Source organism: Dermacentor albipictus, chromosome 5 (genome assembly GCF_038994185.2).
Source record: "Dermacentor albipictus isolate Rhodes 1998 colony chromosome 5, USDA_Dalb.pri_finalv2, whole genome shotgun sequence".
NCBI lineage: Eukaryota > Metazoa > Arthropoda > Arachnida > Ixodida > Ixodidae > Dermacentor > Dermacentor albipictus.
The window spans coordinates 18,428,270-18,450,661 of NC_091825.1; the positions used below are offsets into that span (position 1 = coordinate 18,428,270).

General features: G+C 49.2%; 1 protein-coding gene across 7 annotated transcripts in view; it reads left to right on the forward strand.

Annotated features, from left to right (window-relative positions):
- The window catches only part of LOC135914802 (protein 5NUC-like), a 348,591-nt gene that overhangs the window by 173,094 nt on the left and 153,105 nt on the right, over nucleotides 1–22,392 (forward strand). For 6 of the 7 annotated variants that reach the window (XM_070538301.1, XM_070538303.1, XM_070538307.1 and 3 more), the window contains one exon: nucleotides 17,615–17,846. The exons of the other annotated variant lie outside the window; for it this stretch is intronic. In XM_070538301.1, coding sequence (XP_070394402.1) covers nucleotides 17,615–17,846 — 232 coding nt within the window. The remainder of the gene's footprint in view (nucleotides 1–17,614; nucleotides 17,847–22,392) is intronic. 7 annotated transcript variants of the gene reach the window in all.

The window sequence follows — 22,392 nt, forward strand, 5'->3', positions numbered from 1 at the left end:
TGTGGTGGTATGATTGTCGGTTCCGCATTTCCAGTGTGCTCTCGATGCTGGTGGCCTCACGAAGAAGCTCGTCTACGGTCTTCGGTGGGCTTTGTATCATTCCGGCGAAAAGTTCCTCCTTCACACCACGCATTATTCGGTGGGCTTTCTTCTCCTCGTTCATTTCCGAGTCGGCATGGCGGAATAGACGTCTCATCTCCTCCCTGAAGATTGCGAGGATCTTATTGGGCAGCTGCACTCCGGGTTCTAGTAGAGCTTGGGCTCGTTCTTAGCATACGATGCTCGTGAATGTCTCCAGCATGGCACATCGGAACAGGTCCTACGGCGTTAAGGCGGCTTCTCTATTCTCGAACCAGGTCCTGGCGGCGTCTTCCAATCTGAAAAAGACATGCCGCAGCTTGTCGTTTGAGTTCCAGCTGTTGAAAGCTGTGGTTTGTTTATAGGTCTCCAGTCAGGTTTGTCGGTCTTCAGATGATGATCCATGGAAATCAACATTTCGGGCACATAAGTGTTGATTTGACATGCGACCACTTCTGTATTTTCTAGACAATGCGGCGTGCTTTAATTATTGCAGTTCTACTTCCACACGCCGCCGTGCATTACTTGTTTGCTTTACATGTTTGCATGGTGTTTACTTTTTCAGAAACGGCAAAGACGTACTCTTGTGTGCCTTAAAGATTAATTTTATCCGGCTTCCCCGCAACCGCGGTCGTGCCCATAGTAGTAGCATATACTTGTATCTTCACGTCACCTTTTCCTTATCGCCCCCCCCCCTCCAACCTCCTTGTTTTCGAACTGCGACAGTGGCAACGCTGTTGTTTCCTCTCATTCTTTATTTCTCCCCCGTCGAAATGTGGCTGCCGTGGTGGGGATGACACCCGCGACCTCCAGCAATGCCACCGCCGCCAAGTTACCAGGGCGGGCGCAGAAAGGAAAAAAAACTTCTCAGCTCACCGCGGTAACCTTGCGTCTGTGGCTTTGTTCCATGTCGCGGGTTCCTTCCCCACCACGGCGGCCGCATTTTGACGGCGCGAAAAAAAAAGAGCTTTCCTGCACTTATATTTACGGACACGTTAAAAATCACCATGATGTCAGAATTATTCCGGAGTCTGCCAAATATATACGGCGTGCCTCGTAATCTGATTACGGTTTGGGGACGTACAGCCCCACAACTCAAATAAAGTTGGATACGTCTGCACGATGCGATGTCTCATTTGAGGCAATGACAAAGCTCAACTCTCTCAGAGATTATGAAAAAACAAAGCCTTAAGCAAACACCTCTCCCTGTGTGTTCCGTAAACTACGCAAACAAACAGTAGTGTTGCACGCAAGGCAACGTTTAACATCAATTCACTCTCTCGTGTTGGTCTAAACGTCGAAGAAATTAAACTTTCATCTTCAAGATCACCGCTAATTATCGCCAATCAAAGCAAACAGCACAGAAAAATTCGCTTACATCAATTCCAACAGTGCTTGAGATCAGCATAAGTTTTCTCCCTATTTCACAACATTTGGTGAAAACGCAAAAGGGAGACGTGTTTCAAGAAGCAGTGGTAGCTTTGTTGTTTATTCACAAATACAAGTCCGTGAATCTGGAAACTCCTTTCTCAATCACAGTTTGCGTGTGCTCTTTAAGCGACGGCCGCCGCCTAAACAGCACCCGCTGTGGCGGCGTATTGGCTTTGGTGTTGTGCTGCTACGTCAGAGGGCGCGGGACCCAAACCCGAACGCGGTAGGTGCATTTCAACATCGGGGCGAATTGCAAGAAAGGCCGAGCACCGTGCATTTAGGCGCACGATAAAGAACCCCAGGTCGCCAAAATCAGCCAGCAAACGGCTTTGCTCGTTATCATGCCGTGGTTTCAGTAGGTAAAACTCCATAATCTAATTCTTTTTCGAAATGCACTGCGGAGGCAGTGCATTTCGCGTCAGACGTGTATCGAATGGAGGGAGAGTCCGTACGAGGCGAAAGAGCGTCGTTGACGCATGGCGCGTTTTCAGCGGTTTAATTTATATGTAATTACGTATAAAGTTCATTTATGGAGGTTATATATAACCTTTTTATAAAGTATAAATGTATACACACACACACACACACACACACACACACATATATATATATATATATATATATATATATATATATATATATATATATATATATATATATATATATATATATATATATATATATATATATATATATATATATATATATATACATACAGTGAAGTAGACACGCGTAAGAAGCGGTTTATTGACGTTTCGTCCGGGGTCCGGCCTTCATCAGAATACATTGCATGGTGTCAGTACTGTTAATATACATGTGCTTATCAACCCAATGAAGATACGTTTACATGAAAAACGAATAAAATGGGCGAACAAAATGCATTCGAATCGTGCAAAGGATAGCTGACACGTGTATAGACCGATGGCGATTGCAAACATATAATCTAAAATACAAAGCATAAAAACGGGCCAAATGAATTGTAAAAAGCAATCGCCACGTGACAACAAAACGTCGATATGTGCTCATTATGTGCAATGTTATCACGCAAACACAGACACAGAAAAATGGGGAATAGCGACGTACTAGTAGAAGAAGGGACAAGTGACGGGCTACAAAGACAGGCAACTCAATTTTCCCACACATTCATTCATACCACACGCGACGGTATCAAACTTGCAGATAAGGAAGGATTCGCGGGCTTCTCTATCATAATTTGAGCGAAATCCAGATTCAAGCAACGTGACTCTCAGTTTATCAAATGAGTGGTCAGGAATATGTACGTGTCTTGAGATGGACAGGTTGGGCAGCGTGTTAGCGTGGGATTTATGATTGTTAAAGCGGAATCTGAAAGGCCCTTCTGTTTGTCCGATGTACCGTTTTTTGCAGAGCGCACATTCAAGCATGTGTATTACGTTTTTTGTGTCACAGTCGAAATCGCCTTTGGTTTTTAAACAAAAGTTTGAAGACGTACTAGTAACCTGTTGCGATGTGACCATGTAGGGGCATACTTTACATCGCGGTTTTCGACAAGGATGGCATCCCATGGCATCAGGGCAGTCAGTCTTAGATGATGATGCTAGTATATCTCGCTTCTTACGCGCATCTACTTCACTGTGAATATTTACCCGGACCCAGAACTGCTTTCTTCTGGTATATATATATATATATATATATATATATATATATATATATATATATATATATATATAGAGAGAGAGAGAGAGAGAAAGAGCTGGTGCTGCCACATTTCAACTCGAACAAACCCGACCAGAAAATTCCTAAGCGCACAGCCACGGGGCTAGACGAGGTTCCCGTTAGGCTGCCTAAAGAACTCGGACCAAGAAGTAAGGACGCTCTGGTGAAAGCAGTGTCAAAAACTGTCGGCGACGAAGTGGAATGAATTTCATTTATGAAGGTAGGGTGGAGAAAGATAGAATTCACTCCTATAGACCGTTGACCATTACATTCGTAATATACATGCTAGCAATGCAGGCAATCAAATTAAAGCGCCAACCATGAGTAGAGAATAACGGCATTTTGGGAGAACTTCAGCATAGCTTCAGAATAGATAGATGTTTGGATCATAACTTATTTGTTCTTAATAAGTGTATTGAAATATAAAGAGCAGAAAGCAGACCTTTATATGTGACCTTTTAACATCAGAAGAGCTTATGACAACGTAGACTTCAATATTCTGGAAGGGGAAAGCTTAGGCGACGACTGCCTACAGCTTCTGCGAGAGATTTACCTAGAAAATACAGTTTGTGTTAAATGGTAATGAATGAGGAGCGAGGAGAAAGTTGATATCAACAAGGCACTGAGGCAGGGGGGCCCTTCATCCACAGTGCTGTTTATGATGTACATGTTGCGAATGGAGAGGGCGCCAGAAAGAAGTTATACCGCGTTTAATCTTTCATACAAGCAGGCGGGTACCGTAGTAGAGCAGCAGCTTCCAGGTTTATTTTAGGCGGATTACATTGCGTTGCTAGCTCACAAGCAACGTTATTTTCAACGTCTGGCTAATATCTGTGGACAGGAAAACGAGAATTTAGGTTTGAAATTTAGCGTTAGAAAATCAGGTGTTATGGTTTTCAATGAAAACAGTGAACAGACACCGGCACACACAGTGGCGCTTGTGCTTGTGGTCTTTTTACTGTCCAGTGCCCACTCTTGCGCTAGTCACTTCCGCATAGAATACCAATTAGCCTGTACTCACCCGGTAATACAGGGCCAGGAAATACCTCAGGTAGAAGAATATAAATGCCTTGGTATGAGAATAAACAAAGGCAGTAGTAGGTACAAACACAGGGGAAAAATATACAGATCCCACGCATTGTAGGAATCAATATAAGCGAAGTTTTCCGTGCTGGATGCTCTATTTCACGACAATTAGCGGTGATGTTTACGGTTAAGCCTAATTTCTTCAACGTTTCGTTTAACACGGGATTGGTGAGTTGATGTTATACGTTACATTTCGGACACCAGTAATTTTTGTATGTGTACGCAAAACACGCAGGGACTGGTGTTTGCTTGAAGCGTTGTTGTGGGTCATATCTCATAACCTGTGAGAGGGTTGAACACAGTCATTGCCTCACATGGCAGCCACAATGGGATTATGAAGCACTACGTAGTGGTGGATTCCAGATTAATTTTCACACGTGATGTTCGTTAACGTGTCCCAAAATCTAAGTGAACATGCGTTTTCTATTTCGCTCTCGTCGAAACGCGGCTGCCGTGGTCGGGATCAATTCCACTACCTCTAGCAATGCCACAGTCACGTAGCTACGGCGGCGGGCACGGAAGTGTTGATTTGGTGGTCGAGCGCTACCGTAGTGTCACCTGACCCAGCGGTGTGCTTTAATTAATGTGTCTCTACTTCTGCACGCCCTGCGTACTTTGTCCGATTAATATATTTGCATGGTGTTTATTTTTCAAAAATAGCAGCGACATACCGTTCCCTACATTGAACTGATGCTTATTCAGCTTCCCCACAACTGACGCCGTATAGAAGTAGGGGGTGCTTGCCTTCTCAGGTAATCCCCCCCTCCCTTGTATGGGAACTGCCTCTTCTCTCTCCTCCCTACACTTTATCTACGTCCCCTGAACTCGTAAAGTCCGTCTGGTGTTGCAAAGGCTGTCTTGTCCTTGTCCGCATCGTTCATGGGGATTTTCCAGTATCCGGATCGGAGGTCTAGACTAGAGAAATATTCTGCACCCTGGAGGGAGTCAATGGCATCGTCAATTCTTGGCATTGGATATACGTCTTTGCGCGTGATCTTATTAAGGGATCGATAATCGACGCAGAATCGTACAGAGCCGTCTTTCTTGCGAACCAGCACGACAGGAGATGACCAAGAACTTGAGGATGGCCGAATGATGTCTCTCTTGAGCATGTCATCAACGTTATCAACAATCATTTTCCGTTCTGCGGAAGACACGCGATACGGGCGGCGGCGTACAACCGAACTGCCTTCGGTTTCGATGCGATGTACTGCGACGGAAGTGCGCCCCATAAGCTTGGAGTGGACGTCAAATAAGGCTCTGTGTTTGTGCAGGCGTGCCAGAAGGTCTTCTTTCTGCGCAGCGGTCAAATCGGAATTTATCGCGGCCGTTAAACAGCGGTAGCAGTGTGATAATCAGTTGTGGTAGACAAAGGTGGTGATTCGGTGTGAAGCGGTACCAGCCAAAGCGGTTCGGTGTCAGTAAAGTATGTCACAGTGGAGCCCTGAGAGAGCCCAACTGGCGAAGTAGGGTTATGAACAGCGACTAACGCTCTACCGTCCTGAAACCGTACTAGGCTAGGAGTAAGGCTAAGCCCACCAGAAATGCAGTAACCGCTCGGTGCAAGGAACACATCACCATTAATAATAGTGTCGGAAGTCAGCGTCAGAATATGCTCATTGCCCGCGGGAATGAAACAGTCGGTAGACGTGACAAAACGCAGGCTATGAGCATTGACAGCGGACGAAGATTCAGTGTCCGTCATATGAATAGTTCGCTGACGGCAAGAGATGAAAGCTGAGGCGAAGGACAGGAAGTCCCATCCCAAAATCATCGCCTGAGTGCACGAAGATAGCACGACGAACTGAATGTGGTGGAGGATGCCATCAATGAAAATGCGCGCAGCGCAAGCACTGGAGGGCTGAACAAAAACTGTATTAGCACAGCGAAGGGGAGGGCCATTATACAGTGTCTTCACTTTCGCAATCGAGAACACAAGTCAGCACTAATAAAGGAAAGCGATGCACCTGTGTCAACCAAGGCTTCGATTCGGACACGTTCAACACACACCAAAAGTACATTGGACGGGCGCTCCGGAGGCGATTCACGTTGTCCAAAAGATGCCGCTTTCCCTCCTGAAGCTGCACCATTTAGTTTTCCGGGCGGTGATCGGAGGACGAAGTCGCCGGTCGTGGAGGGGAACAAGAGCGCCGCATCGGTGATGGAGAGCGACGACGCGGGAAACGGTATGAACCGGCAGTGTTGAAGACCTGTGGAGATGGGGAACGTCGTGGATAATAATCGTAGTTAGAACGCCGACGTCGTGGTACAGGGCCAGAAAACTGATCCCGTTCGAAGCCGTCATAGCCACGTCTTTCATCTTGCTGACGGCGTCGGCAAAACCTGGAAATGTGGCCACGGATGCCGCAGTAGTAACAAACCGGTCGAGGTGGGCTCCATGCGTTATAAGACGGAACAGGCGATGGCCTTGCAGCGATAGGATTCAGGGACATGGGCGGTGCAGGTGCCTGTTGTGGTGGCTGCTGGGAGGGTGGCGCTATAGGGGCAACCTGAGCGTACGTTGGCGTATGGATAGGGCGCGGGCTCGTGATTTGCGGGCAGGTCACAGCAGCTATCTCTTCCCTCACGATATGGCGTAGGCCGCCACCAGGGAGCATCAGATGGACCTCAGGAGGGTTTGACGAAGCTTGGGCGTGCAGTTCCTCACGGATGATGGAGCGAATCAAAGCACGTAGCTCGCTGTCGTTGGACGCCTTGAAATCAGACGTGTCAGGATGTAAGCGGAGCATATGAAGGTCATGGAGACGCTGACACGTACTGATGATGTCGGCGACGGTAGTGGGATTCAGCACTACAAGAGCATTGAATGCCGCAGTCCCAATACCCTTGAGCAGGCGGCGCACACGGTCACTCTCTGCCATCGAGGTGTTCACACGGCGGCAGAGGGCGAGGACGTCCTCAATGTACGAAGTGTAGGACTTGCCTGAGCGCTGTACGCGCTCAGCAAGCTTCTTCTTAGCGATATCGGAGTGGACAGACGAGTTCGCAAAAATCTGGCGTAGATGGTGTTTAAGGATGCTCCAGTTGAGCAAATCGAGCTCATGATTGGAAAACCAAGTTTTCGCAACTCCGGTTAGGTAGAAGGTGACGTGAGCAACCTTTGCTGATTCGTTCCAGTGGTTAAAGTCACTCACGCGCTCGTATAGCTCCAGCCAGTCTTCAAAGTCTTCGCCTGGAAGCCCAGCAAATAGCGGTGGATCCTTCTGAGGGGTGGTGACTGTCCAAGAAGGGGTTCCCGCAGGAGTAGGCAAGGTGGATGTCGTGGTACTGGTCTGCTGGTCTTGCGACATGGTTGAGTGCAGTTGGTAGAGGCGGTGACCCGAGCGGAGCTCCAGGGATGTAGCGTAGGTGAAGCTGGAGAGAGAGCGGGAGTGAGAGGGCGAAGGAACCGGACAGCACACTCCACCACTTGTGAGACGAGGTTTAGCCAGCCACTCTGTTCTGTATTCTCGCGAGTGAGAGCCCCGCCACCAGGCCCCAAAACGGTGATGATGAGTATGCACAGGTGAGAATATGAAGCGTATGAGTAATGCTCACAATATATATATATATATATATATATATATATATATATATATCATCATTTATTTTTCCTTAAGGACCCCTGTCGGGGTATTACATAAGGGGGGGTTACAGAAGATAAGGATAGAAACAAAGATATGGTTACAATTTCTTACAAGACTCAGCCTGTGGATTCGCATTAAAAAAAATAAATAAAACAACAACAACAAGAGGCACACTGAATAGAATGCAAAAGCAAATCAGCAGAAACAGCCACAATGTGAGACGGCAATCGCAAAAGAATGAAGGCACAGTACGGTCATTGTAAGGTTAGGGTTTAAGGTGATCAGTAAGCAGCTGTTTGAAGATAATGGGGTTGCGCTCATTGACAACTCTATCTGGTAAATTGTTCCACTCTATAATGGCGCTAGGCAAAAACGATTGATTAAAGGAAGCTGTTGAACCTTGCAAGCGCTGGATGCTGCAAGAGTTAAAAAGGCGACGAGATGTACGGGTTGGTGGGATTAGAAGCCTTCCATGCAGTTCGGGGAAGTTATAATAAAGTCGCTGGAAAAGGCACAGTCTCGCAATTTTCCGACGCAACACCAATGGTTCGAGTCCTAGAGATGATTTAATCGCACTGACACTTTCTTCACGGCTGTATCTGGAAGTGATGAAGTGATGATGAATATATATATATATATATATATATATATATATATATATTGTTACGGTTAAAGTTAAACAGGCTTTATTTAAGGACCGAGATTGATGGCGAAGTAAAGATGGCGTCCCGAAGCTGCACACGCATGCACACGCTAACGTCTTCTTCTTCTTCTCCTCGCCCGGCTCATGCCGCAGCAATCCCCGGTTGCCAGACGAAGCCCGCTGGGCAAGTCCAAATCACTCGGAAAGCGTAGGGTGAAACCGCTTAAGCCGGGCAATATGTACTAACTGGGTCCGGCTAGACCGACGACCAGCCGACGTCAAGCGTGCCACCACGTACGTCAAGTCACTCAAGCGATCTACAATGACGAATGGGCCCGTGTACTGGGTAAAAACTTTTCGCATAAGCCACGTTTACGTTGCGGAGTCCACAACCACACAAAGTCTCCTTTGGCGTACGAGACAAACTGATGTCGGCTGTCATAGCGCTCTTTCGATCGGTCTTGCGATGCCACAGTGCGAAGACGAGCGATACGCCTGGCTTCTTTGGCAAGACAAAGCGTCTTGGCAACAGAGTACTCGCTGTGAAAGTCAAACGGTAGTATAGTGTCAATGCAGCTTAGCGGTGAACGTGCGTAAAGGAGATAAAAAGGACTGTAATCGGTCGTCTCATGCTTTGCAGTATTATAAGCATAGGTGATGAAGGGGAGTACGTCATCCCAGTCCTTGTGATCGGAAGATACGTACATGGCCAGCATGTTAGTTAGAGTTCTGTTCGTACGTTCCACGAGCCCATTTGTCTGAGGGTGATAAGGCGTTGAATGACGGAACTGCGAACTGCAGAGACGAAGCAGTTCTTCTACGGCGTCCGCAACGAACTGACGACCGCGATCGCTAATGATGACACGGGGGGGGACCATGTCGAAGAATAATGAATCGAAGCAAAAACGTCGCAACGGACGCAGCTGTTGAAGATGGTACGGCCGCCGTTTCCGCGTAACGGGTCAGATGGTCGACACATACGATCACCCATCGGTTGTCGTTAGATGATCGGGGAAATGGGCCCAGAAGATCGATACCCACTTGTTCAAATGGCAGGCAAGGTGGCGGCAGAGGTTGGAGAAGACCTGGCGGAGCGGTCGTAGGGCGCTTGTAGCGTTGACATTGTTCGCAACTGGCGACGTAGTGCTTGACTGTGGCCCGCATTTTGGGCCAGTAAAAACGCTCCTGTGTCCGGTTCAAAGTTCTTACGAATCCTAGATGACCAGAGGTTACATCGTTGTGCATGGCTCTCAGTATGTCCGTTCGCAGACTTTGCGGCACCACCAGAAAGAAGCGTGCTCCTTTAACAGCATAATTGGTCTTGTAAAGCAGGCCGTCATGGACACAAAATCGACCGGTGGCTCCAGGACGCGATGCGGCTACAAATAGAGGTTCCAAACTAATATCATTTTCCTGCTCTGCTTTGAAAGTCATCGAATCTGGGAATGTAGAAGAAATGGGAGCAAAACAGTCATCAAAATTGTCTTCGTCACACTCCGTCGTCGTCAGAGGAAGGCGGGAGAGACAGTCCGCATCTGCGTGGCGACGCCCGGACTTGTAGGAAATAACGAAGTCGTACTCCTGCAGTCGAAGAGCCCAACGTGCCAGTCGTCCACTCGGGTCACGGAGATTCACCAACCAGCACAACGCGTGGTGGTCAGTAATGACAGTGAACGGGCGTCCATAGATATAGGGTCGAAATTTGTGGACAGCGAAAACAGCTGCCAAGCATTCTTGCTCAGTCACAGTGTAATTGCGTTCCGCCTTAGTCAAAGAGCGACTAGCATAAGCCACAACGTGTTCAGCTCCTTGACGACGTTGCACAAGTACGGGACCGATGCCGATGCCACTGGCATCAGCGTGCACTTCCGTAGGTGCGGATGCATCGAAGTGACGCAATATGGGCCCTGACGTTAGCAGAAATTTTAGCTGGCGGAACGCGTCGTCGCAAGCCGATGTCCAGTTGAAAGGGACGGCTTTTTGGAGAAGACATGTTAGGGGGTACACCACGTCGGCGAATCTTGGGACGAAGCGACGAAAATACGAGCACAGGCCCAAGAAACTTCTCAACTCCCGCACTGACTTCGGTGCTTCGAAGGAGCTGACTGCCTCAATCTTCCGTGGATCTGGCCTCACACCGTTTTTGTCGACCAGATACCCAAGTACTAACGTCTCGGTTTCCCCGAAACGACATTTCTTGGAATTTAGGATCAAGCCGGCTTGTTTGACACAATCCAGAACAAGACTGAGACGGCTGTTATGCTCACTCAATGTGCTGCCAAAAATCACCACATCGTCGAGGTAGCACAAACAAATTTCCCATTTAAGTCCTCGGAGGATAGTATCCATGAATCGTTCGAATGTTGCTGGCGCGTTACAAAGGCCGAACGGCATAACGTTAAATTCATAAGGACCGTCTGGTGTCACGAAGGCCGTTTTCTCCTTATCGTCTGGGTGCATGGGTATCTGCCAATACCCTGATCGCAAATCCAGTGATGAAAAGTAGGCAGCGGAATGTAAACAATCGATGACATCATCAATTCTAGGAAGTGGATACACATCCTTTTTGGTGACCGCATTCAGTTTCCTGTAATCGACGCAAAACCGCCACGATCCATCCTTCTTCTTTACTAAGATCACTGGTGCTGCCCACGGACTAGAAGACTCTTGAACGACATTATTCCGCAGCATGTCTTTCACCTGTTCAGCAATAACTGTCCTCTCGGTTGAAGAAACGCGGTAAGGCTTTTGCCGAATGGGGTGCGCAGATCCGGTGTCAATTCTGTGGCGAGCACGAGAACGCGGGAGTGAAGCCTGCTTGTCGCCTTGTGTGAAATCGAACACAGAAAGATGTGCCCACAATACTTGTGCGAGAGCGCGGCGCTCATGTGAGGGCAGTGCCTTGTTGATCATTCGTAGGATCTGCTCTTCAGAAATGTTTCGTTGGGGATCGCTAGTATGAGACTGCTCCTCCTCGCTTAGAACTGTAATGGAGCTATAAGTAATCTTGTCAAATTCAGCAAGCTTCAAATCACGCGGGAGAACGGCAGGGACGCAAGAACAATTGAAAGCCCACAAATTTGAGACGCCATTCACTACTCTCACGACAGAGCGTGGCACGAGTACATCTTTCTTTGCGCAGCTCGACGTAAGTTGCTGGACTTGCGCGTCAAACGATGAAAGGTCGGCAGCAGTGAAGTTGACAGGGACACGTGACAGCGACCAAGGCGGTACCAGCAAATTCTTCGAAACAACACAATAGTTTTTCACTGGTAAGGATGTGTCGGCAAGGGTGGCGAGAAGTGCGCTATTCAAAGTAATTTCGCCTGTGCCACAGTTAACAGATGCACCACAATCCTGAAGAAAGTCAATCCCGAGAATTACGTCATGAGTGCACCGCGGTAATACGAGAAATTCTGTTTTAAGGTATTCTCCTCCGAACAAAACACTTGCAACACAGATACCAAGGGGAACTAGGCACTCTCCACTGACACCACGAAACGTCACATCACCATTCCACGGGAACATAACTTTCCGACCCAGCCTCTCCTTGAAAGTCACACTCATGACGGAAACGGTAGCACCAGTATCCACTAATGCTGTTGCAGGTATACTATCAATTAACACACGCACTTTGTTCTTCACCACCATAATAGGCAGAGGAGTATTTCGCAGAGACGCAGACGGTCCGGCGACCTTACCTCCATCGGTCGCGCCGGCTAGTTTCCCGACGGCGGAGGTGACGCAGCACGTCGCCGTGGTGACGGTGAACGGCGTGGGCGACTGGTTGGGGGCGTCAGGCTGCGGTCCGAAGCTGGCGAGCCACTCCTTCTACTATATTGGCGGGAGGTATTCCGGGGTGGCGCGCCTGTGGTGTTTGCACCATCAGGGTCTGCCGGCCAACGGTCGTCATAACTGTCACGTTCAAAATTAGGCCAAGTTGGTGGTGGGCCATATCTTGTCTGTCGGCGCCGGCGACAAAAACGAGCAATGTGCCCTGAGGCGCCACAGCTGTAACACACAGGCGATGCGCGACCGACGTTGTAAGCCTCGGGGTCAACCCTGGGACGCTGCGAATAATAAATGCGATCTTCCGAATTCCGATTCGTGGTGGTAGCTCGACGAGTTCGTTGATCGTGCGTCACGTCGTCGGGAAAGGTACGCCGGTGCTGTCGCAGCTGTTCGACTCGACACTCTGCAACGCCTGGCATGGCAGACAATGCGGACACAGCAGATGCATGTTCTTGAGGTTGGTTGGGAGCCCACCCAAGCTGTTCGACATCCGCCCCTTTGTTGTGTCTTTCAAGTTCTTCGCGAACAATTTGCCTTATCGTTGCCGCAAGGTCAAATTGAAAACTGTAGTCATTGTCTTCAACGCTTGCCACCGTTGCGACATTTGCTAACCTGCCGAACTTAAGCGTGATACGGCGCAGCTTCAAGGCCTCAAATGTGCGGCAATGCTTGATGAGGTCGGCGACCGAGGCGAGACTCTCCTTGCCGATTAAATAATTGTACACATCCTCGGCTATGCCTTTGAGAAGGTGTCCAACCTTGTCCTCTTCGGACATTCGAGGATTGACCGTTCTGCAAAGCTTCAGGATTGCTTCAATGTACGCGGTACAGGTCTCACCTGGGACTTGAGCGCGCTGCAGCAATGTCTGCTCCGCCCGCTTCCTCTTCGTGGTGGAATCGCCGAAGCATTCGGTAAGGTGAGTCACGAAGCGGTCCCACGTTGTGCAGATATCTTCATGGTTCTCGAACCACACTAGCGCAGTGTCTGTGAGGAACAGAACCACATTGTCGAGCTGAGCCGTGGAATTCCAGCCGTTGTACTTGCTCACACGCTTGTAGTGGGTGAGCCATTCCTCCACGTCCTCGCCGAATTTTCCTGAGAAAGGGCGGGGCTCCATCTGATGCATCCAGGCGCCGGTTGTTCGCACTGGAGCTGCCAGAGAAGGTTGTTGGTCACCGCTGTGGGACATCGGGATCTCAAGTGGTGTTGGGGGCAGTCGAGCGAGGCGTCGGCTCCGGCGTGGTACTTGCTGCAGCAGCTCCGTCGTCTTGGTCGAACTACCCCGGCACCTCCACCACAAAACTGTTACGGTTAAAGTTAAACAGGCTTTATTTAAGGACCGAGATTGATGGCGAAGTAAAGATGGGGTCCCGAAGCTGCACACGCATGCACACGCTAACGTCTTCTTCTTCTTCTCCTCGCCCGGCTCATGCCGTAGCAATATATATATATATATATATATATATATATATATATATATATATATCCATTGCATTTGTTTGTCCATACACCATAGTATTTGCATCATTTTACCCGAGGTATTTCCTGGCCCTGTATTGACACTCTGCGTTTACTGTTCTCGTCGATCACCAAAAGGGCCTATTTTTTAATGCTAAATTTCAGTCCCATATTCTCACCTTCATCTCTACAGATATTAGCTAGACTTTCCTTATGAATTTGTTAGCAAGCAACACATTATCGCCCGCATAAAACCAAACCTAGGAGCTTCTGCAACGCTATCGTGGCCACTAGTTTGTATGAGAGATTAAACGCGATATTGATTCGTTCTAGCGCCCTTACCGTCCTTACCATGTACATCATAAACAGCAGTGGGGATAAAGGGCACCCCTGCCTCAGTCCCTTGTTGATATCAACTTTCTGCTTACTCCTCATCTTTTCCCGTTCAACGCGAACGGTATTTTCTATGTAGATCGCCCTCAAAAACTGTATACCATCGTTGCCCAAGCTAAGCCTACTCTGTCCGGAATATTCCAAAAACTCATGCGTTTCATGTTACCGAACGCTTCGGTAAAAAACAAACACATATGACGGTCACCTTTATTCTATGGATTTTTGAATACGCTGAGTAAGAACAAGTAAGCTATGATCTAGATGCCTACGGATTCTGAAGTCATCCTAATGTTCTCGCAACAGGCCATTCTGTTCTGCCCATGTCTGCAGTTTTAACTGAATCACCCTGCGTTGCTAACCAGTATATTACCGATATAATGGTGGACGGCCTGCATGTGTGAATAAAAATTTGGCCATTCCTTTACACATTAAAATTATCCTAATTTGTCGTGCACTATTTGGTTTTCACCTACCTAGGAAGACTTTCTTTGCATTTGTTTTTCTGCGGCATTCAGCAGGGTGTCCTTGCTTTTTTTTGCTTCAGTTTATTAGTCAGCCGAACGGAAACGTCTTCTAACTCTGTGGCTGTATACATAGAAATTTTTTCTGCGGCTTTCTTCCAGTTAAAATTTCTCTGCACCAGCTCCTTTTCCATACACTTTTCATTGACGCTGCTTTTTTTTAGAGACCACCTCATCATTGCCTTCAAATGATTCGGGTGTTATTTTTCGGATGTAATTTAATGCCGCCATCGCTTCCACTGTTTCCGACTTCGTATAGAATGTGGTAAGCTACTGTTTCAGACTTCCTGCCTAATCAGTTGATGTGGTTCGAAAGATTCTGGGTGCGGCCTTCTTTTTCTCACGTATGTCTGCCAACTATCGTTCATTTTGTGCTTTAATGTTTGCTTGAGCCAGTATTTGATCCATAGCTTGTTTTCTCCCGCAGTATTTTTCATTTTCTGTCTACTTCATCATGCAGCAACTGCTCTTCTTTTTGGCTGTCTGTGCTCTCGCGTTCCTTTCTGTCGTCCGTCGATCGCTGGCCGCATTTCCATGTTCCACTAGTTTTTCGGTTTCCTTTTTCCTTCTTACAAACGTGTTGCTTCTATTTCTTTACTTCTCTCGTTACTGCGCAGATAAGCTCTCTATATTCTCACTCTTGGCCATTTATCAAGTGCTTTCTAGGCTCTCGTGGCTATATATGTTACTTGTTTACCATGTAAATTTTACGGACACTTCGTCACTCGTCGTTTTTTTTTTCAGAACTACATATCTCATTTTCAAGATGGTGCTTTAAGGTCACTTCCTATGCTGCTATAAGCTTTGTCGTCAAAGACCATCTTTTTCAACTTTTCCTAAAGTTCTTCTAGCATGCGATTCCATTTCATCTGGCCATGAGGTTTAGGCCCCGTATTAATTATAACAGGGTTACGTTGCTTGCAGAGATCTAGCATTACCTGCCTGCTTTTGCCAGTATACTCATCTAGATCCCTCATGTGGCCATTCATGTTACCTCAACGATTAGTTTCGGCGTTACTCTCGAAAGCCTTAATATCAGCACTTACAAATTCCACAAACTCTTGGTGCTGCTCTTTGCAGTTTTTTTCCATTACGCCCAGCTAAATCTCCTTTCCACTCACTGCTCCTGATAACCAAAGATACACTTGACATTTTGAATGTAAGCTTTCTAATTTGACTCCCTAATGCATGATCATTACGACATTGCGCTCCATTTCTTTCAGATTTAGTGTTTTTGCACCCTTCGAAAACATAATTCTCAATCACTGGTGGGTGTTCTAAGTCTCCAAGGTGTGTTTCTTGAAACCGCATGTGCAACTACTGGTTATCTATTCAACTGCTCCTCAGTGTCTAAGCATTCTGTCTTTTTTCTGCCGTGTTGCTTCCTTATGTCGCTTATTGCACAGCAAGCTCTCATTTTTTTCCCTCGGTTTACTGCTATTTACGGTGCTGCCAGTCTGAGGTTGCCTGGGCGGCCTTCTTCATAGCGACCTTCATCTACCTACGCTATGCTCATGAGCGTTCGTGGGCCCTAAAGAAAGCAGTTGAGCCACCAGCAGTCACCAGCCTGCTTCTCGTCCAAGCCAGCGATTAAAGTGGATTCCGTCCCGTTCAAAAAACCGTACGTTCTCACTTAGCTGTTTACTCCTACAAACTCGCAACCTTTTTCTAGGCTTGCTTCAATACAGCCTCAGTGAGGGCCGCAAGCGCTCTGTGTGCACTAGTGTCACGTAGATGCACCGCTGGCAACATTCACACTACAATCTGCAGCCTTGGTTACATCCCGCGCAATTCTACACCCTTCGTCAAACGCTCGGCTAGTCCTGAGCCTTTTCCGTTTAGCACGTTATTGATACCCCCCTCCTACTACCACAAAGATGCGTCCTTGCGCGTTATTCGCGAGTTTTTCTCTAGCTCTCTCCATGACAGAGCCACGTGTCTGCCCTGGGAACGTCCCTCGCTACCATGCCCTCTGAGTGCCTAGTCAGAATTAGTTCTCATTCTCACCTACTGATTAGGCATTTTCTTGCCTCCCCTTATGCTTGTTTTCCGCATGACTCCTATAGATTTGTAATAGCTTCAAGATGGGCGGACATCTTTCTAGCTGCCGAAAGCGAACGTTCCGTGCGTTCCACGCATGCCGCATGGTCTGTCGACATTTCTGGTCCTGCGACGCCATGAGACAGGGTTACTTACTCACCACCGTGGTGTCTAGCACTTTGATCATTGCAGCGGTCCTGTTCAGTGTTTCCCTGGCTGCTCGAAGTGTTTCCTCTACCGCCTTCCGTGGCCCCGTTCCTTCTTGAGTTCATTTTTGCGCTCTTGGACCCGCTGCACAAGCTTACACTGGACACCCTGTATTTACTTTATCCTCGCATCGACGTCACAGTTCCGGCAGGTCACCTGCAGGTCGACTCGATTTACTCTTCATTCCCGTCCTTCCCCTCGTCTACGTATGGGACCTCTCCGCACACTGCACGCTTTACCACCCTTCTTGCCATATGCTGCACTAAGCTTTCTCGAATGCTAACACCGAACATCTTAAAGCACGCACCTTGAAATACGTAAGATGATAAGCTGACAGCCACACATCCTGAGGGTGTTCTCCCACCACCATACTTCCAACTCACACAAGGAAAAAGTAGCGCCATCTCGCATGGATCACAGGAAGCTAGCGTGATAACTGCGGGACCTACGTACTTCGGAAGAATTTTCAGCGGAGCCAGGCATTAAATATTTAGGCGTTAAACATTTGACGTCATGAAGCAACGCTCCAATCTAACCTGGAAGTACCGGGCACACCGCGTTGACTAGAGATAAGAAACCCAAGCTCCTACATGTTCTTTCGGCGTTAGCTGTAGAGAAAGTAGTGTTTGTCCAATCACTGGTCCTGACAATAAGGCCGGGTATGCCCTTCCACACCACACAGGCCTTGGGAGTGCACGAGTTCGACCGGGGCACGGCCGACCTACGCACCTACCTGAATGCCATGGAAAACCAAGGCGTGCCCGTGGTCCTGTGCAACGTGGACGTGCGCCGAGAGCCCCGCATAGAAAGCAATGCTACCCAACCGTCGCGGGTGCTCAAGTTCAACAATGGCACTGTCAGCGTGGGAATAATTGGATACATAAACCCGCTGACAGCCTTCAAGTCGTATCCTGGTATGGAAGCGTGCTTCGAACACATTCCTGGCCGCACACCAGTTCTCGAAGCTGAGAAAGCGGATAAATGCTAAATGTTTTATTTTCAAAGAATTATTCGCGAAATCAAGCTTCGGGTATTACATTATGGCACATTTTCTCGCAGTCGTTACAGGCGGAAAAGGTGATCCCAATGCCAGAACTCGGGGATCATGAGTGTCCTAATGAGTAGATGAGCAAAACGAGAACAAGTTGAAGGCAGGAGCCAACGTTTCGACAAGTGGACTTGTCTTCTTCAAGGCGACTTATGCTTTCCTCGCCACAGTGTATATAGGCAGGGTTCTTCTAACGGGGAGAGGGTGTAAGGCGCGTGGGTGCGGCAACGAGGGAAGGTGTGTTAGTGTGTTGAATTGAGAATAAAGGAATGCTGTGCACAAGGCCAAGGCGAGGGCCACCACCCCCCGTCTGCCATCTGTCAACCACGTGTCTACGCACGCGTTTTAGCAGGCGTGTCAACGGCGTCTGACACGCCGGCTGAAAAAAAAAGAGGAAAGGAAACGAAAAAGAAGGATACGCCAAGAAACCAAACTAAGTGTTGTTGCCTATTTAGCATAGTGAAAAGATTCTAAAGCTCCCTTTGAAACGTTTATGCTTATTGGTTGCAATGTCTTGAGCTTATAGATAAGGTATGATTCTCCGCATTTTATTTCTCGCTCCGAACGGAAATTTGACTCTAACATGCAGAGTTTAATTTCATCATAGTTATAACCTGGATGGTTGAAATGCTCAGTACTAACTCAGTACATAGAGAGTTCAGTTGCTGAGAATAGACTTTTATGCATCCCATTTCTAGATATTAGTCGAGCTTACAACAATGTATACAAGGAATTCTTATGAGAATTGCTGAAGCACGAAGGCCTATATGATGACTTTAAGGAGCAACTGATGCAGATAAATAGGGATGACCGGGTACCAATTCTATGGGAAGGCCGGACGTGTAATAAAATGATGGAAATTTATGAAGGACTGAGGCAAGACTGTCCTGTGTTTCCCTTACTGTTCAAGCTTTATATTAATAGAAAGACGACCAGAAAACAGTGCATTAGTGTTTGGTTTACCTTACATGCGTAAGGACCAAATGGTGCAACAGAACGTCCCTGGACTGATCTATGCGGACGATATAGTGCTACTACCAGACAATGCAAGAAATTTACAAACACTGGCGACGGTGTGGTAAGGCAGCTGGGACTTGGCTCCACAAATATAAGTGTAGCAAGCATTTGACGCTCCCTAAGGCATAATGTTCGTTCGCCGTCATGTTCGGTGGCCTGCTAAGCTCGGCAGGCAACATTGGTCAGCGCACCGCAATATACACTGACAAGCACGGCTGCTCGGCGGTCAGTTATCGTTAAGCACCACCACACTTCGGAGCGTCCGTCTAACGGAGGGTGCCTCGAGCCCTCTCTTGTTCACGAACCCGGGTGGATCGTGATACTGGCGACGAGTACCCATGGATCGTCCCACGCCGCCGCGAGTTGCGAAACACCGGCCCCCGTTGCTGCCGCCATGCCGCTGTACGGAAGGCTCGAGCCGTTCGAGGAAGAGGGGTCCGCCTGGCAAATTTACGAGAAGCAAGTCCACGTGTTCTTCCGGGCAAACGAGACACCCGAGGCCAAACAGCGGGACATTTTCCTGGCCAGCTGTGGGACCGGCGTCTTCAGCCTCTTGCTCGACATTCTCAAGTCAGCCACACCACGCGTTTGGACGCTGGGTGAGCTGCTCGCTATAATGCGCTCGAATTTCAACCCAGCACCGTCCACACTAATCGGGGTTTCCGATTCAACAACCAGAGCTGCCGCAAAGCAGAGACCCTCGGGCACTTTGTTGCTGCGCTACGAGGCTTAGCGAGTGCCTGCGTTTTCGGGGACCAGCTGGAAAGCAGCGCCGGGACCGTTTCGTCTGCGGCATCAACAGCCCCGCCATGCAGACGCGACTCCTGGAGCTTCCAGATCTCGCGCTGGACGACGCCGTGAAGGCAGCGCTGGCAATGATGGCTGCCGCCAAGGGCGCCGTCGAGACTTCCCGTGCGAATGGCTCACTGTCAGCGGAAGCGGCGATCAACGAGTTGGTGACAAAGGGTACCTGCGGTCGCTGTGGTGGTGCCCACTCCCCCTCACAGTGCCAGTTCTCTCAAGCACAAGGCTTTACGTGCGGGAAAACTGGGCACCTGGCACGTGTATGCGGAAGGGGAAGGACGAACAGTAAGCAGCAGCCTGATTGAAGCCCAGGTACCACACAAGACTGCGGCCAGGGTAGCCGTCGCAAAGGCCTGCGGTGGGGTCCTGCGGCAGCAGGCTCACGTTCTTCCGCGGCCAGGCTCCACGTCGTAGCCAAGTTCCCGCCGATTTTCCACATGTGGCACACAGGCTTTGTACCGTCGTCTGTGCCGCTATACATGCTGACCGTCGAACTCTGCGGGCACCCCATTCCCATGGAGCTGGACACAGGGGCCAACGGGTCAGTAATGGCCGGGAAACTCTTCAAGCGTACTTTGCCTGGCGTGTTCGTCGAGGATGCGGGCGTAATGCTGCGCAGCTACTGCGGGCAACTATCCCAGGTCCAGGTTCAGGCACAGGTCAGCGTTCGCTTTGGTGACAGGAAGGCAAACCTTCCCCTTTACTTAACCAAGCAGTCGCCACTGGCGCTTCTGGGCCGAAACTGGATTCACGCACTGGGCGTTTGTCTGCCAGAGCACCAGAAAGCTTGCCTGCATGCGGTGAAAGACAACTCCAGCCTGCCGGCAAAGTTTAAGTCCGTCTTACAGCCATGGGTTGGCACATTTGCCGGCACGACCGCTGGCATATATGTACATGAGGGAGCCCGGCCAAATTTTTTCAATCGCCCACTGCCGCTCGCCCTGAAGGACGAGGTCACCCAGGAGTGGCAACGGTTACAGCATGAGGGCATCCTGGTACCTGTCAAGACATCTGAATGACCCGCTCCCATTCTACTAGTCCTCAAGTGAGACGGCACTGTGAGGATTTGCGGGGATTTCAAGGTTACGAACAACCCCGTCGCTACCATTGAGAAGTACCCGCTGCCCCGTATTGAAGATCTCTGGTCAGCATTGCCGGGTGGACAGAAGTTTACCAAGCTCGACCTCAGAGATGCTTACCAGCAGCTGGTGCTCCAGGATGCCTCCCGGAAATATGTCACAACATCCACAACTTTGGGACTCTTTCAATACACGCGCTTGCCGTTTGGCGTGGCCTCGGCCCCAGCCATTTTCCGCAGGGAGATGGACAACCTCTTTAGGGGCATAAGGCACGTGGCGGTGTACTTGGACGACATTCTGGCTACTGGCAGCGAAAATTGGGACCACCTGTAGAACCTGCACAACGTCCTGGCACGACTGCAGGACGCCGGCCTCAAGCTCAAGCTGGAAAAGTGCGTTTTCCTAGCCCCCAGCATTGGGTACTTGGAACATTTCATTTCCCAGGCAGGCCTAGCCCCGGCTCCCCACAAGGTTGATGCTGTGCTCAAGGCACCTAAGCCCCAGAACAAGAAGGAGGTTCAAAGCTACCTGGGCCTCATCAACTTCTATAGGAGTTTTCCGCCGAACCTGTCGAAGTATCTACAGCCGCTCCATCTTCTGCTTCGAGATGGTCAGCAATGGGTCTGGAAGAAGGAGCAGGACCGGGCCTCCCAGCGCAGCAAGGAGCTAATCACCAAGGCCCCAGTACTGGTGCACTTCGATCCTGCTAAGCCTGTCGTCCTTACAGTAGATGCATCGCCGTATTGTGTTGCAGCCGTTGTGGCACACCGGGACAAGGTTGGCCAAGAACGCCCTGTGTCGTTAGCTTCTCGACGCCTTCATGCTGCAGAGCAACGTTACAGCCAGCTGGACAAGGAAGATTTGTCCCTCATGTTCGGTGTCGAACCCTTCCACCAGTATCTGTGGGGCCGGAAGTTCGAGGCGGTCACGGACCAGAAGCCACTCTTAAGGCTGCTGGGGCCTGACAAGGCAGTTCCTGTGCAGGCATCAAATCGAGTGGTACGCTGGGCCTTGAGGATAGCAGCTTACAGTTACCAGCTGGTTTACCGCCCGGGAAAGGACCCAGGACCTGCTGATGCCCTCAGCCTCCGGCCCCTGCCAGAAGTGCCTGATGCTGTGCCAGAACGTGCTGAAGTATTCATGCTGAAACACGCGTACCCGGAGGTGCTCTCCAGATCTGCGGTACCTCAAGCGACCAGCCGACACCCACTCCTGTCTCAGGTGGTCAGGGCGTAGTCCCATGCAGGAGAATTAGTGCAGCAGGCCTATAGCCACAAGGCCACTGAGCTGAGCTTGAAGCAGGGCTGCCTACAGTGGGATTCTAGGGTGGTGATCCCACAAAGTCTGTGGTCCAGGGTCCTTCAGTTGCTGCATGCGGATAATCCTGGCGTAGAAAAGACCAAGATGGTGGCCCGGTCCAATGCTTAATGGCTTGGCCTGAACGAGGACATCGCTCACTTGGTACAGAGCTCCTAAATCTGTCAGGCGTATCAGCGAGCCTCGTGTAACGTG